Source organism: Chlamydotis macqueenii, chromosome 2, assembly GCF_036417535.1.
Source record: "Chlamydotis macqueenii isolate bChlMac1 chromosome 2, bChlMac1.mat, whole genome shotgun sequence".
Classification (NCBI taxonomy): domain Eukaryota; kingdom Metazoa; phylum Chordata; class Aves; order Otidiformes; family Otididae; genus Chlamydotis; species Chlamydotis macqueenii.
This window is the reverse complement of record NC_141557.1, coordinates 18,763,922-18,780,926: the sequence shown is the minus strand read 5'-3', so window position 1 is coordinate 18,780,926 and position 17,005 is coordinate 18,763,922. Positions and strand designations below refer to the sequence as shown.

General features: G+C 44.1%; 1 protein-coding gene across 1 annotated transcript; it reads left to right on the top strand.

Moving 5' to 3' along the window:
- MSRB2 (methionine sulfoxide reductase B2) lies at positions 1–16,709 on the top strand. Its single transcript, XM_010118501.2, is given in 7 exon segments — positions 1–193; positions 4,673–4,724; positions 7,887–8,026; positions 9,998–10,104; positions 11,078–11,154; positions 15,082–15,229; positions 16,602–16,709. Coding segments are annotated over 7 exon segments (825 nt in total).
- Positions 16,710–17,005: the final 296 nt, after the last annotated feature.

The window sequence follows — 17,005 nt, the reverse complement described above, 5'->3', positions numbered from 1 at the left end:
ATGCCGGGCAGCGTAGCCCCACCACGCACGGTGCCGGTGCAGCGTGACACGCACGCGCCTGCTGCAGTGTGGTCCTGCCACAGCGACCAGACCTACAGGGAACCAGGGAAACACAGCACCATAGCTCTGGGACAACCAAGATGTGTGGGAAAAGTTATTATTTATAGAATAGAAGTGCCATCGAAGATGACCGGTAAGTTATTCAGGATACTGGCCTGTGTAACAGCATCATCTCTTAAGCTGCTCTGTCCTTTCTTTTCTTCACCTCCCCTCCTTTTTGTTTTTACTGTTTTTACGCATCTTCTCTCGAGGACTTTTCCATCTGCAGAAGCACAAGTATAGCAGCACACATCAGTGCACGTGCGCTGAAAGACCTGCGTTGGCACACCCAGTAGTCTACGTGTTAAGGTGTGTCTATCCAACAAGCCAAAATTGGGGTCGTAATGTTGAGCAGAGTATCCACAGCTGGTGGTGGGATCCCAGAGAATGCCTGGGAAGGCAGGATTCAAGCTCCCAGGCTCCTTCCTCCTGAACTCACCTGTGTGCCACTTTGCCCACTTGCTTTTGAAACAGCCCCAGGCCAGCACCCCTGCCCTGGAGGGGCTGCTCCTGCCTAATGGCGGGATCAGCCAGGCGATCCACTGCCGGCACTGGGACAGTGCGTAGGGTGCGCTGAGGTTAGTGAGGCCGATGTCAGACCGACCTCCTGCTGCGTGGGCCCACTGCCATGCGGGCAGGCAAGGGCAGGTGCCCGGGCTCCGGGCTGCGGGACGGGGAAGGCATCCGCACTGCCACTGCTGGGATTGGGCTGCGCTGGAGCACAGTGCGTCTGCAGCCGTTCCTCACAACAGGCTGGTAGATGTCTCTCAGGATCTTTTTTTACATCTTATTCACTTCTCATCTCCTTTCCACTTCCTGCAGCCGGGCTGGACCGAGTCGGGCCCAGTCGGCTGCCTGGCGAGAGGCCAGAGGGTGAGGCCTGCAAGGCCCATGAGGCCTGCGCCTCCCCCTCTGCACCTCTGCCCCCACTCAGCTTCTTCATATCTTCTCTTCTCTCTCTTTTTTTCTGTTTTCCCCTACTTAAATACGTTATCGCAGAGGCGTTATCACGAGACATTCTGCTACCAATCGGCTCGGCCTTGGCCAGCAGCAGGTCTGCCCTAGGCCTGGCCAAGTCCCCTGAACAAAGGGGAGCGACTTCTAGCAGTTTCCTACAGAAGCTACCACCTTAGGCCCCCCCCTACTAAACAAAACCACGACAGCCAGTCACAAAGTGGTTTCATCTTTTTGCCACGGGGAAGAAAATGCACCGATTAACATCAGTTTGTGCGTGGGCTAGAGTGGTTATGAACCACAGACATTGCTTTGCAGGAAAAAATTTCCAAACATACGGCCAGTTTCTCCTCCACAAACTTTGCTGATGGGGCAGCAATGGCAAAACCCTTCCCACACCCTGACAAAAGACCTCTTTCTTGCCTGTGTCAACTATTTGCCCAAACTACAGAAGCTAAAAAAGACCTCTTTTATTGCCGTACGCTGGATCTATGTGAGGCCACACGCAGCCCTACAGACCAGAGTGATGCCACCCATGCGAGGAGCAGTGGGGCTGGCCAGGCAGTGACCTCTGGGGCAGGACCGTGCCTGCGCATGGCAGTCGCTTGTGCCCCCGGGGAATCCGTGGCCAGCTAAAATGTGTTAACTGCTGAGTGCTGATCAACACATCCAAACCACCATGAAGGGCTACGCAGAGATGGAAACACATAATACAGCACAGAAACACACATGCAAACGCTTACAGACGCATCCAGCGAGCAGAACCTCCACCACCCAGCCGTGCCAAGGTACCTCCTCTCCTCCCACGCAGCTGCACCTCTCCCCAAACAACACAGAGGGAGATGACCAAAGGACTCTGCTCCAGCATTTTGCCACGGGCTTTGCCATACCGCTGCAGGGACCTGAGGCATGATTTTTTCACATTCTTTACCAGTACAGCTATTACAGCAGAACTTTGCAGACAAATTAACAGCTTTTTAGCCCTCTTAATGAGCTAGTTCTTTTTCTATTATACAAACACTAGCTCTGACATTGAAAGATATCAGAAATATTGGAATTACTTTATCTGGCCTTCCTTGTCCGCTATCTCCCAGGCAGAACTTACATTTCAGGTATAGGTAGAGTATGTGCAGAAATGACAGAAACACAGCAGGAGAGGTATACGCACATATGTGTCTTCGACCTATAAAAATGTTATTTGTAGGACATGGAAGAAATTAGTGTATTGGAGACACAATAAGCTAGTCAAAGCTTTCCTCTCATTAAGGAGTGAGCTTATTTGCATGCTAATGAACCAACTTGTTCTTCCAGCTCATTGATGTTTCACTGACATGCTGAGATGTCATCAATGGAAACCATGTGCAAAGCATAATTGAAGCCGGCTCTTGCTTGAAGTTAGAAAAATGTTGGGGGAAACACAGTAAGATGAGAAAAGCAATCATATCAAAGACAGCAGCAGATCCTGTTGCTCATGCGACCCTTTGCCCAGCCTATACCCACCTACTCAACCGCTGTTTGCAACCAGCTCCCCTTGCTCTAGTGCTGCCTTGCAAGTGAGCACAGCAGAGGGTTTCTTTGACCCTGTCTTCCAGCAGTCCTAACACTTGGTCTATGCAAGATTGTCTTGCCTATTTTAGAATAAGAGACAAAAAAAAAGGCTCTTCAGGGAAAGACTCTTCCAGAAAGTGCAGCCCTCCTAGGATTCATGTGGAGGTCTACCTGTGAGCAAACCTTTTCCAGTCTACATGAGCCTTCAGAGATGTCCACTGCCGTTTTACACTCCCTCATCGGTGCTGCATAAAACTGGCAAAAATAACCAACTCCTCTGTGGACTTTATATCATCTTCCCCTTTTGTGGTATCAGCATTGTGCAAGTTTGCTTTAAAACATGGTGCTAACTTCTTGTGGACCAGAAACTGCTCCAAAACCAATTCACCCTTCTGTTGCAAGCAAAGTTGAGCTAACCGCCTGACCAGACACCTCAGCACACGCTGGTCCCACATCTAAATCCCACATGGCAGACTCAGTGTTCCCTGTTTCTTTGTTATTGCTCTCTCTTCCTGTTTCCAGATGTCCCTAGATTGTCACTGATTCTGATATTCATCTCTTGTGTTTTCTAACCTACATCCTTCTAAGGATCAGCAGTGCTTCCTAATTATAAGATGGATTTGAAAGAAGAAACACACCATAACATGTGTTTAATTCCTTTTTAATATAAACTTCTCTAAACAAGATGCTTTTAGTGAGAGTTCGAAAAAAAAGATTCCTTAAAGGCCAGGTCTCAAAAAGATACTCAAGAGTCAAAAGACTTTTTAAAATGTCAAGTTATTAGTTTTAATTGGCATTAGGGAACAAATTATGAAAGAGTGGAGGTCTGCTCAGTGTCCCAAAACGTAAAAGATTTTGGCCTGGTTTTAGATAACCAGGAGGGGGTGTGGGGGAGCTAAAAAGCCTCCAAAAGCCCAGATGCCAAATTCATTTTGAGATATTTCCCCTCTCCATTATCCATCTACTTTACCAGTGGTCCTGTTCACTACTCCCTAATTCTTACCCAAGTGAAATCAAGAGGTGAGTCCAGCCTCTCTGTCTGGCCACGAGGCAGGTATCTCTCGCAGGGAGCTGGCGGTGTGTTTGAGAGCCCCATCAAACTCCTTGGCGAGCCAGGTCACAGCCTTTAGGGCTGCTGGAGGTCCTGCCAAAGCTGTTGCAGACCCAGGGCACAATGCTTCACACTGACAAAAGGTGCTAGTGGCAGGAGGATGTACCCCATAAAAAACAGAGAGGACCAAGGTATTACTTCTTGGCCCCTTAACTTGTTCAGTTGCATCCACTTTTTAGTGTAAGGTTTGCAGAGGACAGATGTTGCCAAGTGTCCTTACCCACACAACGCAAGTGAATCAGAACTTGAACTCCCAGCTAAACCATTACCCCCACTGGTGGCTTGGACTGTGACACTACAAAAGAATTTGGTGTCATTCATGAGAAGCAGGGTGTGCGCTCAGCCCCCTGCTTTCTGCCTGTCTTCCAAATGAAGAGCATTGCAGTGAAGATGAGCTACCAGCGTAAAATGAGTGGGCAACTCTACCAGATGTGCCTTCATCACAGCAAAAGTGAGACAGAGGAAATGCAGAATTTTAGGGGATTTTTAAGGAGTATTAGTTCTGCCTTCCCTGATTTGAAAATGCATGAAAAATACATCTTTTGGGGCTCATCTAAGACAGAAGAAGAGAAGGTTCATAACTGCACTTATGTGAATCCCAAATTTTAAAACACATCTAAGATAAGTGAGCAGGAATAAAACCTGTTCTGGTGAGCTCTACTCCTCAGGAATTCCCATTTGCTGGAAAAGAGGTAAACTCTATCAGGGAAATCAGTTTATTGATGGGAGAGCAATTTCTCCCAGTCGGAGTGTGAAGCATGACATACTCCACTCTTAAATCACTTATATTTCACTTTTTAATGATGCAACCGTGAATTAGCTTTTTTTGCATTCGTAATTAGAGCATAGAACAGATGGTCCGGGCTTAGTTCAGGGTGATAAATCCATTAAGATAACCTACAGAAAGCTGCTGCTACAGTGGTTGCTGCCAAATAACTGTTCATTCAATGCTTTGTTCAGGCTTTAGGCGCCAAGTGGAAGAAAAGCCATCGCAGTTGTTCACTACCTTGAGGTACAAGGATAAGAGATCACACACAAGTTTGGGGAATGTATTATTATCATCCATGTGGCTCAAGGAACTTGGATGGTGTGATAGAGGGGATGCATGGGGCGATCCAGGGAAATAGCCTGGAGTTGTTGCTTCCCAATAGCTGCCTACAAATACATTCACTCCATCCCAGAGTGTGTGTCTACTTTTCAAAGTCAGTGAAATTTAGCTGAACATTTATTCTGGCTTGCAGAAAAGAGTTTTCCATCAAGGAGTGATTGCAAAATATCCATTTCACTTTGAACTAATGTCTTCACTCATTTTGCAAGAAATTTCTCAAAACATTTTGAATCCGAGAATATTTTATGCTGGACAGGACCTACGGAGGGCATTTGGTCTAATCGAACTCAAAGCATTTGTCACAGGGGACCCAGCATGTAAGTCCCTTCCAACTGGAACTATTCTCTATTCTATTCTATTCTATCCTATTCTATTCTATTCTATCCTATTCTATTCTACTCTACTCTACTCTATTCTATTTCCATCCTTAGACTCCAGCATTAGGCTCCTGCTCCTGCTTAAGCTAGTCCACAAATATGAGCTTCTTTTCTTAAAACAGAGGTCAGAATAATTAGGTATCCTATAGCTTATGATTAACAAAAAGAGATATTAAACCATAAAGCAAACAAGGCAAGAAGTTGTGTGTTCATTATTTCTGATTATATCTTTGACCTGAGTCACACCAGGCTACTCCACGAATGAATCTCAGCAGAATTTGTGGGTTACCTTCAGGGAAGTTCAGATCTGCATTCAGATTCTCTGTGCCTCTGAAGAAAACTGGCAATACTAATTTCCAAGATTATTTGGCATTTGTGCTACTAATAATTTTTGCTGAAAACCTTTTCCATCATTGGAATTCAGCACCAGAGCATTACTGCATATCTTTGGATAGCAATTCCATGTGGAAACAGCATCTCCATATACCAGGAGCTCAGAGTTTTCATCACATCTGAGCACTGGCTGTGGAGTGGTACCACGTCTGTTTAGAGGCGGAGGAAGACTCTGCTGAGGATGGATGTGGAGTTCCTGCGATCATCTCCTACAAAAGCAGAGAGGGTTTCTGTGGGGAAAATGGAGCCCGCCACAGATACAACCTACCCACCAAAGCGCTTCTGCTGATCTCTCTTTCTTCATTCTCTGGGCACCTGGGCAAACAGTACCATTACATATGACAGGTCCAAGCCAAATTCTGAGCTCCCATACATTTCAACAGGAATGTTCTATAGGAGGGGACATACATTAGGTATGACAAAATGAGCAAAAGAAAACTAATGGTATACAAAAGCATATAAAATAAAAATACCACAATTTCAGTGTTTTCGTCCATACGCAGTAATGTCAAGGGGCTTTATTAAGAAAAGATACTTAAGCAGAGGTTTGAATTTGAACAGGGTTCATTTGATTTCTGCACCTCATGGCTTCCTGGCTGACTGCTCAGTATCTTCCAGCGTAGGCATTATGCGATGCTCTGCCTGTCCCCAAAGCTGTCAGTCAAGACAGGGCCTGGGGTCAGAAATGGTTAGAGCCCGAATAAATATTAGGAGGATAGTCTGGACCGTGACCGTTTCCCTCCTACTCGAGCCTTCACCCGCCTACACACATGCGGCTGCTGCTGCCTCGGCACAAAGTAATGCTACAGGAGGAGCTTCTCCCCCATCTACACACATCTAATAAGACACTGTGCTTTTGATGAGTGACCCTTCCCTGGATGCAGCCTGTGTAGGCGCTGGAGGCAGGCGATATTTTTAACAATAAACCCGCTGAATTACAATCCAGGGAGAATTTACTTGAAAATTTACATAATGTAGCTAGGGGAGACTTTTAGCTGCTTCCCCTTGCGTGTAAGGGAGAAAAAAAAAAAAGGAGGAAAATTAAGTAACAGCCTAATTGGCTTTTATAAGAGTCTATGAGGAGAAATGCAGGCCTGTTCTCTGCCTAGCTACGAAGCTTGGTATGTGCTGTAACCATGGGAGGCAATATTACAGGCATGACAGGACAATGATTTGGTTTTTCAGCACAGAAGATCTGAAAAATGAAATCTCTCCAGCCAGGGGGGTTGTTTTTCACTTCGGGAAGACCTGTCATGCCAGTTCGGAGGACTGCAGGTCAGCTGTTGTTGGAGGGAAAAATGGAGGATCTGATCTGGCAGTGCACCATCTCAAATGTGACTCTTGGCTGCTGGCGTTAATGGGATCTGCTGCTTCCACCACTGTGCTCATTTTAATGAAGAAGCAGCTTGCAACAGGCTGGATAACAGAGAGGATGATGAGGCCAGGGCTGACGAGCCTAACACTTTCTGCTCCCGCTGCTCCCCAGGGTGCACGGCCTGGGCGCCCGCTCCCCTCCTCCAGAGGAAGACGGCACAGCAACGGCCCCAGGTTGGTTCAGTCCCGTCTGCCTCAAAATGGCTGCATTTTGGGATAGGACCAATAACAGAGAGCTGCAAGGAAGATATTGATGGTTCATTTTTAAAATTGAATTTTATCTTTAAAAAATGCACCAGTTAGGTCAATGTCAATTACATTAAAACATGCAAGTTTCAGGAATAATGACTTTATCTCACCCTCCTTTATTTCCCAGATACTTCAGGGAGAACTCCATTGATTACTTGCCGTCCTCAGCGGCAAACACTGCCTGAGACCAAGGCCAGGAACGGGAGGGAGATGCCTCTCTCTCACAGTTGTACTGGAGACAGCGGTGGTGAGTCCCAGCACGACCCCATTGCCTGCCAGTGCTTCCCAGCCCTAAGCCATTTGCCAAAACTGGGGGAGTGTGAAATGGGGTCTCTCATCTCCAAAGACTCCCCAACATGTTCCAGTTCCCTCCTAAACTGTGGATCAATGACTGGTGTAAGAAGCCATAGGGATAAGCCATAGAAGGGGTTTGGACAGATCTTTCCCCAGTTTTCACTTCCCAAAATGGCTGAACATGGACAAACGTTGTCCTGCCTACAGCATAGACGCTGCCCTCTGCCAGCACCGAGAGCCCTAGTGAAGCCCTCTTCTCCACTCCCAGCAGCCCTGCTCCCCTGCCATCGTGAATCACAGTCCTGAGGACTCACAGGCATCACATTTCCAGGATTTTTTGAGGTACTCCAGCTTCACTCCACCGTGTCTTATTACATAGGACAAAGCCATTAATCAACTGTGTGCCTCCCTCTTCCCTGCTGCTGCAGATAGTGAATGTGATCATCTACGAGCCTTGCCGCTATCCATCTTCGGTGCATGGCTTCCTGGACCTGAGTGGAGGATTTGATTACAGCCGTGGTACCGATCATACGCTGTGTTGGATGGCCTCTGCTGCCATTGGACTCACCATCTTAGACATGAGGATGGTTCAATTAAAAGGGCATGTATACAGAGGACTGATCACACAACACCATTTTTTAGCTTTGATTTAAAAAATAGGCTAGAATAATTAGACAAAAAAAAAGTCATCTTATATGAAACACCATTATTGTCTTTGCTATCCGATACAATCAAAACAGTTCCTTCCACATCATTCAGTAATGACAAACTAATTCCAAATCAGAAATGTAGCTGTTGGAAAAAAGGCAGACGAGCATTAATGCTTAACCTGGCAAACTGACATGTGTTTAGGTCTACATTTTAAGGACAGGAGGGCAAACTAAAGTGCTGGTCCTATTACAGGTATATTTATAGGCCAAGCCAAAGCAGCTGTGACTGCAAATCATACCACGTAAACAAGTAGCCATTTAGCACAGCCTTCGCAATTACTCGATCAATACAACTAAGAGCAATGCCTATAACACACATTTAGGAGAGGAAGAGCACTTTGCATACAAATACCAGACTTGTTCTTCTTAACAACATGCTATAAAGGCTGCAAGCAAATGCCTGGACAGGCTTTTGCCCTATTTACAGCTGCAGCGATCTTTCCAATTTTTAAACCGATCTCTTTGCCTCTTGGTAAGAAGCAATTCCAACCTTTACCTGTAAATGCTGCATCAGTATTTAAGTGGATTATTTACTCATTGCTTTTATAAGGTGCAATTATTTAGGTTGAATGCATGGATTAAACGTGCTACCCTACCGATATGGCTGTTTGTCTGCTCCGGAGGATGCTTGGGAGCCGCCGCCTCCTCCTCCTCTGCTCCCCACCGCCAAGCTCCAGTGGCAACACAGGTACCCTCCACCCAGAGCACGAGGAGAGCAGTGGGAAAGGGCAGGAGCAGCCCTGCAAGGGAAGGGGATCCCCGTTCCCGGTGTCCTCTTGCTGGTTGGGAAGGGCTATGTCAGCCTGCTATAGGTATTTCCCTTGAGCTGGCAGGCTAAACTATAGTTTTTATAGTTATACTGTAATTTTCAAATTCCTTTTTTTTTCCCCAATATCATCTCTGCATTGCAAGGGATGAGTGCAGGCAAGTGGGCATCACTCAGTAGCTGATTTTTTTTCATGTATGCTGTGCTAATGGGAGATGAGCATGGAGATGGTTTCCCACCTCAGACTTTTTGATCAGGAAAGAATGAAATTATTTTTCTCATTGCTTTTCAGCCAATCTATTAATTCTTTGGCAATCTCATACCACTTTAAATGTTCTGCACAATGTGTACAGACTGATAGCAGGCAGTACTGGAGGTTTGCACTGTGATGAGTGATTTCTGCTCTTAGCACCACTTTTCACCAAGACCTGTGGAAGCTGCCAGTCTTTGACAGCCCATAAATGAGCACTAATTCTGGTTTCTAAGCATTTCCAAGAGGCAAACTACCAAACCTTTCAGCAACACCTAGGAATGAGGAAGGAGCACCAGCAGACCAGCAGTTATCTCAAGCCAGAATAGAATCACAGAATGGTTTGGTTTGGAAGGGACCTTAAAGATCACCTAGTTTCAACCCCCCTGCCATGGGCAGGGACACCCTCCCCTAGAGCAGGTCGCTCAAAGCCCAAACCAACCTGGCCGTGAACGCTTCCAGGGAGAGGGCATCCCAAACAGAGAGCTGAGCTGGGAGAGCAGATGGTACCTCGGGTTGTAGATGCCCGTTTCTGTTCAGAACCTTTCCAAGTGGTGTGCTGGAGCTGTTCTCCATATGTAGCATGCAGAACGGAAAGCAGATGCACTCACCCCTGCTCTTATATCCCTGAGCTGCCCTCCTGTGCTCTGTCTGTACCCATAGAAACTTGGGGAGAATTGAGGTGATAATGGAGAGCACCAACATAGTCTAAGTTAAAATGGTTTTAAAAATAATACAAATAATCTTTCTATATCTAATTGAAGACATGGGCTCTCTGACTAAACAAGCTGAAGCAACTATTGCAACAGACTGGAAAAAAAAAATTACTCCAGAGCAATTCTATGTTACAAGAGAAAAAGGAACTGAACCAGTAAGCAAAAGCGCTAATGCTGTCTGAGGTCAAGCCACCTCCTCTGCCTGCTGAGCAGAGAAAAACCTGCTTTGGGGAGCTCTCATCACTTAGTTGCTTCGCAGGCTTTCCCCTGCCTTCCTGTGCATGAAAGTTAGACTCAACAGACTGAACTGGGTGGATTTTGTTCTGACCCAGACTGGTTTGCAGATTAAAAAACCATTTTGCATTCTTTTAATATGTTGGGTTATTTCCTGGGATACTTTACTGCCAGCTCAGCCATCTGTGTGGCAGTAGTGGAGGCCTTTCCAGAGGGGAGGAAGAAGATCAGATTTTTGACCTGTAGCCTCCTTTTTTTTGACCATGTGTAGATTAGGCCATGCAATATTCAGCAGCTGGATTATTCTGTGTGTGCCAGATCACCCACCCACCTTGTGCCTGTGCTTTCCTTCCTTCTCTGATGGAGGCCACGTAGCCCTCCTCCCTGGATGGAGTGCCAGCATCCCTAGCCTGGAGCCAGGGCTTCTGCACACATGGAGCATGTACTGTGGGATTAAATCACGTGAATTGTGCCCAAATCCTCATCTACAATATAAGAACCCTAATTCCAGACCATGCAGGGAGGAGGAGAGTCCCTTTGTAGAGCCACTTTGAAGTTGTGGCACTCCATAGCAGAGACTCGGTCTTGGGGATCCGGCACATTTCACAAGTTCCTCAGAGGTCACGACTCCAGCCCTGGTACCTGGATGATTTATGCATCTGACTGCTCTCGAAGTTTCTGGGGGCAGGGGGTAGTCTTCACTATTAATCCAAAGGCATCCTTTCCTTCATTTCTTTAGGCTGCTAATGTTTGTTCTTCAAAGCCCCCCTGTGAAGCCTCCTTTTTATGGTTTTTTCTCCTGTTTTGAATCTGATTCCTACATGCTTGTTCCAGATGGTGAGCTTTTAAAGACCTGCATTATTAACTTCTACTTTTTTCTTCGTTTTTTGAAAGCCATTTAGTGGGATCTATCTGAATAACACAGAATCAGTAATATACTACTGTGTGTGCTGCAGTGCCCCACTCTTCAGGTAACATCCTTTAGCTTTCACATCCAACTGTGGCAGGAAGAGCAGTGTCTTTTCATGACAGCAATGGAAAAGTTAGTTGGGTCAGAAGAACAATTCTGTGGTGCCAGAGTGCTCTGTGTAAGATTTCCAGGATGCCTGTGGTGATACAGGTACATGGTGTGCCCTGTTCTTGAGCATACAAGGGTTTCCAGTGGCCAGCAGACAGTAGGGGCTACATTAGGGTCTGCCATTTTCTCCTGCTACACACACTGTCTTTTTTGATTGATAATCATTCTCTAAGAGGTCCCAAAGACACAGCTTGCCACAGAATGTGTGTTTATGTGTGAGTGTCACTGCATGTTTGCTCTGTTCTTGTGCTCTACCACAGTTATCTTCTGCCACTCATGCTCCTGGGCTAGAGAGACATTTGGTCTGCCTTCGTCTCGCTGTCGTTCTGTTCTTCTTGCTGGGTCCCTCACACTGGAGCCGAGACCTTCTCTTCACCCCACCGCCTTCTTGTTCCCTAAATTAAATTCTACTAATTTTGCCTTTTTGGTTGCATCTACTTTTTAAAACCCAGCTGCGAACGACTGTGCTATTAACCTCTGTGCTCTTTACAATACTATATATTTTGCAACTTCATTAAAGTCTAAGTGAAAGGAAATAGAGTGCCTCCAAGTAGGATGTGCAGAGGGTGTTCTGTTCTCTGTAACTGAACCAGAAAAGACAGTTCCTCATATTTTTGATCTAGAAAACAGCCTTTATATATTCCCAACTGTGAGTTCAATGGAATACAGCTGATAAGCCCATTTTTATGAAGACTTTGAAGGATGCATCACAGATCAGAACTTCGAATGGGAAGCTAATGAACAAGAGGCCTGGATAGAAAGACGGGAAAAAATATAACAGCTGTATTAGAAATAAACCTAAACTAATCAATTAAATGGTAAAATTGGAGGCTGATAGTTGTGAAGTTAGTTTTCATTTGGTCAAGTACAGAAAATTATTGTCATGCAAATGAGCATTTGATTAAATGTATGTTTTTCTAGAAAGGTTTGCTAATAAACACTTTTAAATAAAATTATTTCAGAAGCTAGTGCAGCATTGCAGAATAAAAATAACTCTGGAAAATTCAGATAACTTAGAGAAATTTTAAATTACTAAGCTGTGGAAGAGTTCCTTCAGTTCCTTCAAATGTTCCTTCAATTTAGACATCCTTTATATTAGACAATAGATATTGACACGCCAACATGAAGAGAGAAGAGCACTGAAGGGAATTGCTTCTGTTGCTAAACTAATAGCAAAACAACAATATAACCAGTCATGCTGCTTTTTGCAGTATCCAGCTCTCAGAGGATATAGGTGCTTTTGTTTAAAGCATAAAATAATGCTGAGCCTTACAGACAGGGAAATTTTAAAAATCAAACCTACAGAAAAAGCCTTTTAAGAAAATTGAAAATTATTAAATGCTCAAAATGGCCTGAAAATATTTTTTCCATTAATGCATTATGTTGTGGAGGACACTAGCAATGAGGGAAAAAATGGTATTTGATAAGAGATTCATTCATCATGTTTATTTCCTAGTGCATTAAAAATGTCCTTTCTTTTTCAAATGCATTAGATCATTAGCTACAGGTAAACATGAAGCATTTCCTCCTTTCTTTCAATGTACACATGTGTGCATACATTTATACCAGAATTTATTACCTTCTGCTACTAAATATTCATTTGAAAGAGCTGGAAATACACGGATCAAACCCCTAACCTTTATAGATAGCAAATTGTGGTGCTTTAATGAAATCTCAAACCTTCAGCAAACCATATACCTACAGCTGAGATTCATACAGCAAAAAGCACTTTTTAGAATTATCTGGATTCCATCCAGGATGACAGAAATAGGGATCAAAGTAAATGACATGTGCTGGAGGAATGGTGTGTCGAAGGCTAATCTAAGGCATATGTTTAGGGAAAGTCCATTTATCCATAAATTAAGTGGTGAAATACTTCAAAGGACAAATATGATCTTGAACAGCAATATTTTTGGGTACTAAAATGTTTCTATTAGAGAATCTAAGTGATATTGCTGTTAGTAAAACCACACAGAGACCATTTCTGTTGAGAGCTAGTTTAACAGCTCAAAAGATTGATCCTTTAGCAGTGGAAAACATCTCCAATAAACTTAAGTATTGTGAGTGGCATGTGACGGGTGGAGTCGGTCAGGGTCAGATGCAAAACCCACATAGCATTACAGACCTACCTTGCCTCCACAGGGTTTCAGAGGGGATCCTCTTTTCTATGTATGAATAAGCAGAAGGATCCCTGTGTCAAAAAATGGAGAGTTCTGACTGGAATCTTTTGAAAATAAAGAAGAAACAGCACAGGTATATGTCAGGGAAACTCAGAAGTCTTGTATGGACATTTGTGTTCCCCCATGTTATTCTTTGGGACGCTGTGGCTGATAGGCACAGTGTTCGTGTGGTTTTGTAGCAGGGATGGCAGGGAGCCCTCTTTGGCTGGAAAAAAACAAAAACAGACCTGGAGCCCTAAATACCTTCTCCTACAAGTGCAGAGTCTGCAAACTGCATTTGCTTCAGTGCAGTTTGCTTCTGTGCTGTGTTCTACTTCTCCCTGGTTTGATGGGGGGGAGGAGGTAAAAGAGCATTTCTAGAGGTATTCGTGGATTGATGTACTGGACTGAGCAACAGCCCCCACAAAAAACTCACCTTTGGTAGTCCTGTGTTAGCAAATCCGCTTTTATTTCCACAGTTACATTGCTCAAAGACAGCCACATATTGCTAATTACAAAATGCATGCTGAAACTGTAGTACTGGGTTTGGGGTTGGATTTCTTTAAGCTTCCTGTCCCGCTTGTTCGTCTTGTAGTTCCAAAAGGCACTGCAAGTAAGATTTACAGATTATTCTTCAGTGTATTAATATCCCACCAAATTACACATGGTTCTTTTTACTAGATACTTTGCTTTAAATTATGTGTTGGCTAATGGACTAATAATCCCCTTTTCCAGAGGAAAGCTGCTGCTGGTGTTGGCGTCTCCACCACCGCTAGGTGCCAGTAGGAGCATTGGGTTTGCGAAACTGGGATAAAACACGGGAAATCGGGAGGAAACGGTAGAGGTGGATCTCTAGGGCACTTATCCTAGCAGTATGTGAGCCTGTCTTCATTTCTCTCTCTAAGTCACACTTGGTCACTCTTCACTAGAAGACTTATTGATACCAAAACTTTAAAGAGGAGGGATTTTCATATTTCTGCATGCTAAATCCCCCAAATATTTTCTGATCATATTTTCCAATGCGGTCCAGGTTTTAACATGCAGCGAAACGGGTTGGCAGTTCTGGATGTCAACAGGAGGCACCCACAAGTTGACAGTCTGTACTACCATTTCTGATGACTGTGATTATCTTTTTGGAAAAGTAGATCTTTGCGCTGTGAGGATTTGTTGTTTGATAATTGATAGTTTGAGCAAGGCTCTGTTTGATTTACCAAACCGCTTTGATGGCTGGCTGCAAGCTGAAGCCATCATCAGACATGAGCCTGGTCTGTTGGGCCAACCCAGCCATTTTCCATACTCATTTTCCATACTTTGTTTCTTCTCGTAAACTCTGTTCTCTGAGGTTGTGCTGTAATTCACCTAAACAATGTGATCGGTTGTTGGAAAAAAACCTTTTTTCAAGCTTTATAAAATGCCAGACTGTCACTGCAATAGAAACGGTGAGGCAAAAGCTCCTGTTGTGGTCTGATCAAGAATTCTCTTTAGCAAAGAGCTTCCAGCACAGTTTGATGCCAGTGAGAAAACTTCTGCTGTGCTAAATATTATTAATAGTAGTACAAGACAAGAATGAGGAAAAAAAGCCAATGTTCTTATTAAAACCAGACTTTTTTTTGGTAACATCTCTGTTATTAATTAACAAGAAGATCTGTTTTCCACTATAGCTCAGAAAAGAAGTACAATTCTGGAACTGGATGGTTGTCATTTTCTGAGGCTTATGGTACTTGTGGCGGAGATGGAAGTAATACCAATATCATGAGATGACCAGATAACTCATTGGCATCAACTAGAACTGAAGTCGTCTGCAAACAGGTATGTTTATGTTGGAGGTGACACCCCAAAACCCAAATCTTAACAAATAGGTTTTCTTTGTGCCCATGGATAAATCTACCTAAATCTAGTAGTGAGAATTACAGCATCACTGGAACCATTCTGTCCCATGTCTTGGTATGAAACACATGAGTAGATTTCTAAGTATCTAATACAGATGGTCAGTTTGGGTGAAGAAAATGATGTAACTGGGAAGAGTAGTTGTGTAAGTACAGCCAAGGGCTGGAGATCAGACAGAAAATTTATTCAGAGGACCGCAAGTGAGCTGCAGTATGTGAGAACGGACAGTAGAAGGGACTCTGAGATTTAGTCCACCCATTTGCCCCATCACAGGGTCAGTGCTGCCTAATTCAGTTCTGCTACACGTTTGCTTAAGCTGTTCTTAAAAGATGCAGAGATGGAGACTCCACAGCCTCACCAGCTAATGAGTTGTAATGTTCATGTCTTCCTACTATGGTTAGACACTGGGGAAAACACCAAGTTTGCAGCAGTAGAAGATGATTACTATTTGCCCTGCATGGTGGTGGTGGTGACCCGCAACTTCACAGCTGCCTTCTATGGGTTCTCTCATTTCAAAGAAGCCACCCTTCCGTGGTAGCTATTCCTGTCCTGGTAGTGTTCCTGTCCTTACACCTTTACTTTTCCCCAACCCATGACCCATACTTGTATGGGGACCTGCTGTATTACCCAAGTCCTTTTCTAAAGAACTGCCATCTCTGACTATTTCTTCCCAAATCTGAGTCTATTCTGTTTATTACATCTGTTAAGATATAAAAGTATGCAATCAAGTTTAATGAATTGCAGCCCCTTCTAGCAGGATTAGGTATTATCTGCAAATGGAAGAAGCATTCCCTGCAGCCCATTATCATGGTATAGTTCATGTCTGCAGTAATATCTAGCAATCACCTTTCAAGTACCCCAGCTGAAGACAACCTTACAATTTTACAGTGAGCCACTGATAGCTATTCTGAGTCTAATTTTTTTCCCATCAGTAATCTGGGGGGGTGGGAGGGGAATCCTGTGAGAGGACCTACAGCGATTGTCTCAATTAACTTGAAATTTTCATTATGTATTGAGACATCTAGATCCTCACATTTATTTCCTATACTTCCTGACATTGGTATCTTTTGACTTCCTCTTCTGGCTTCTGCTTGTTTGGGGGCAGATATTCACTCACTGGCAGAGGTGATTACTCCAGGATGTATTTCTAGTCTCTCCCAAAGACTCACCCACCCACACAACTGAATTGTGAATTCATCATATAAATTTTTTCACTGGGGATATGAGAGTATGTACCAGCATAATGTTGGCCCGCAACTGTAATGATAAGAATGGCACGTCATTTCAGTTGCAGTGTGACGCCCATCTAGGCCATGTGTTTGATGATGGTCCCACACCCTCTGGGCAGAGGTTCTGTATCAACAGTGTTTCACTAAACTTCAAACCAGGCTCTGGTCAGTGAGAAGTGGAACTCTGTAGCTTACAGAACATCCTTTCACTGCTCATTCAACAGGCTTGTAAAAAACTCTCACACTTTTAATACAGAACTCAAATTTTAGTACTCATGGTGTTGCAGCTTGGCTTTCCAGCTGTTATCAGTGTTGATAAAATACATATTTTTGTGGTAACTCTTCAGCAGTCTGCCTTTTCATGGTTACTGTGATGCGTTGATCTGTTTATTGCATTTTTTTTTATTTAAAAATAATCTGTGCAATAGTTCACACTCATAACTATCCTCATTAACTGTATGGAGGCTGC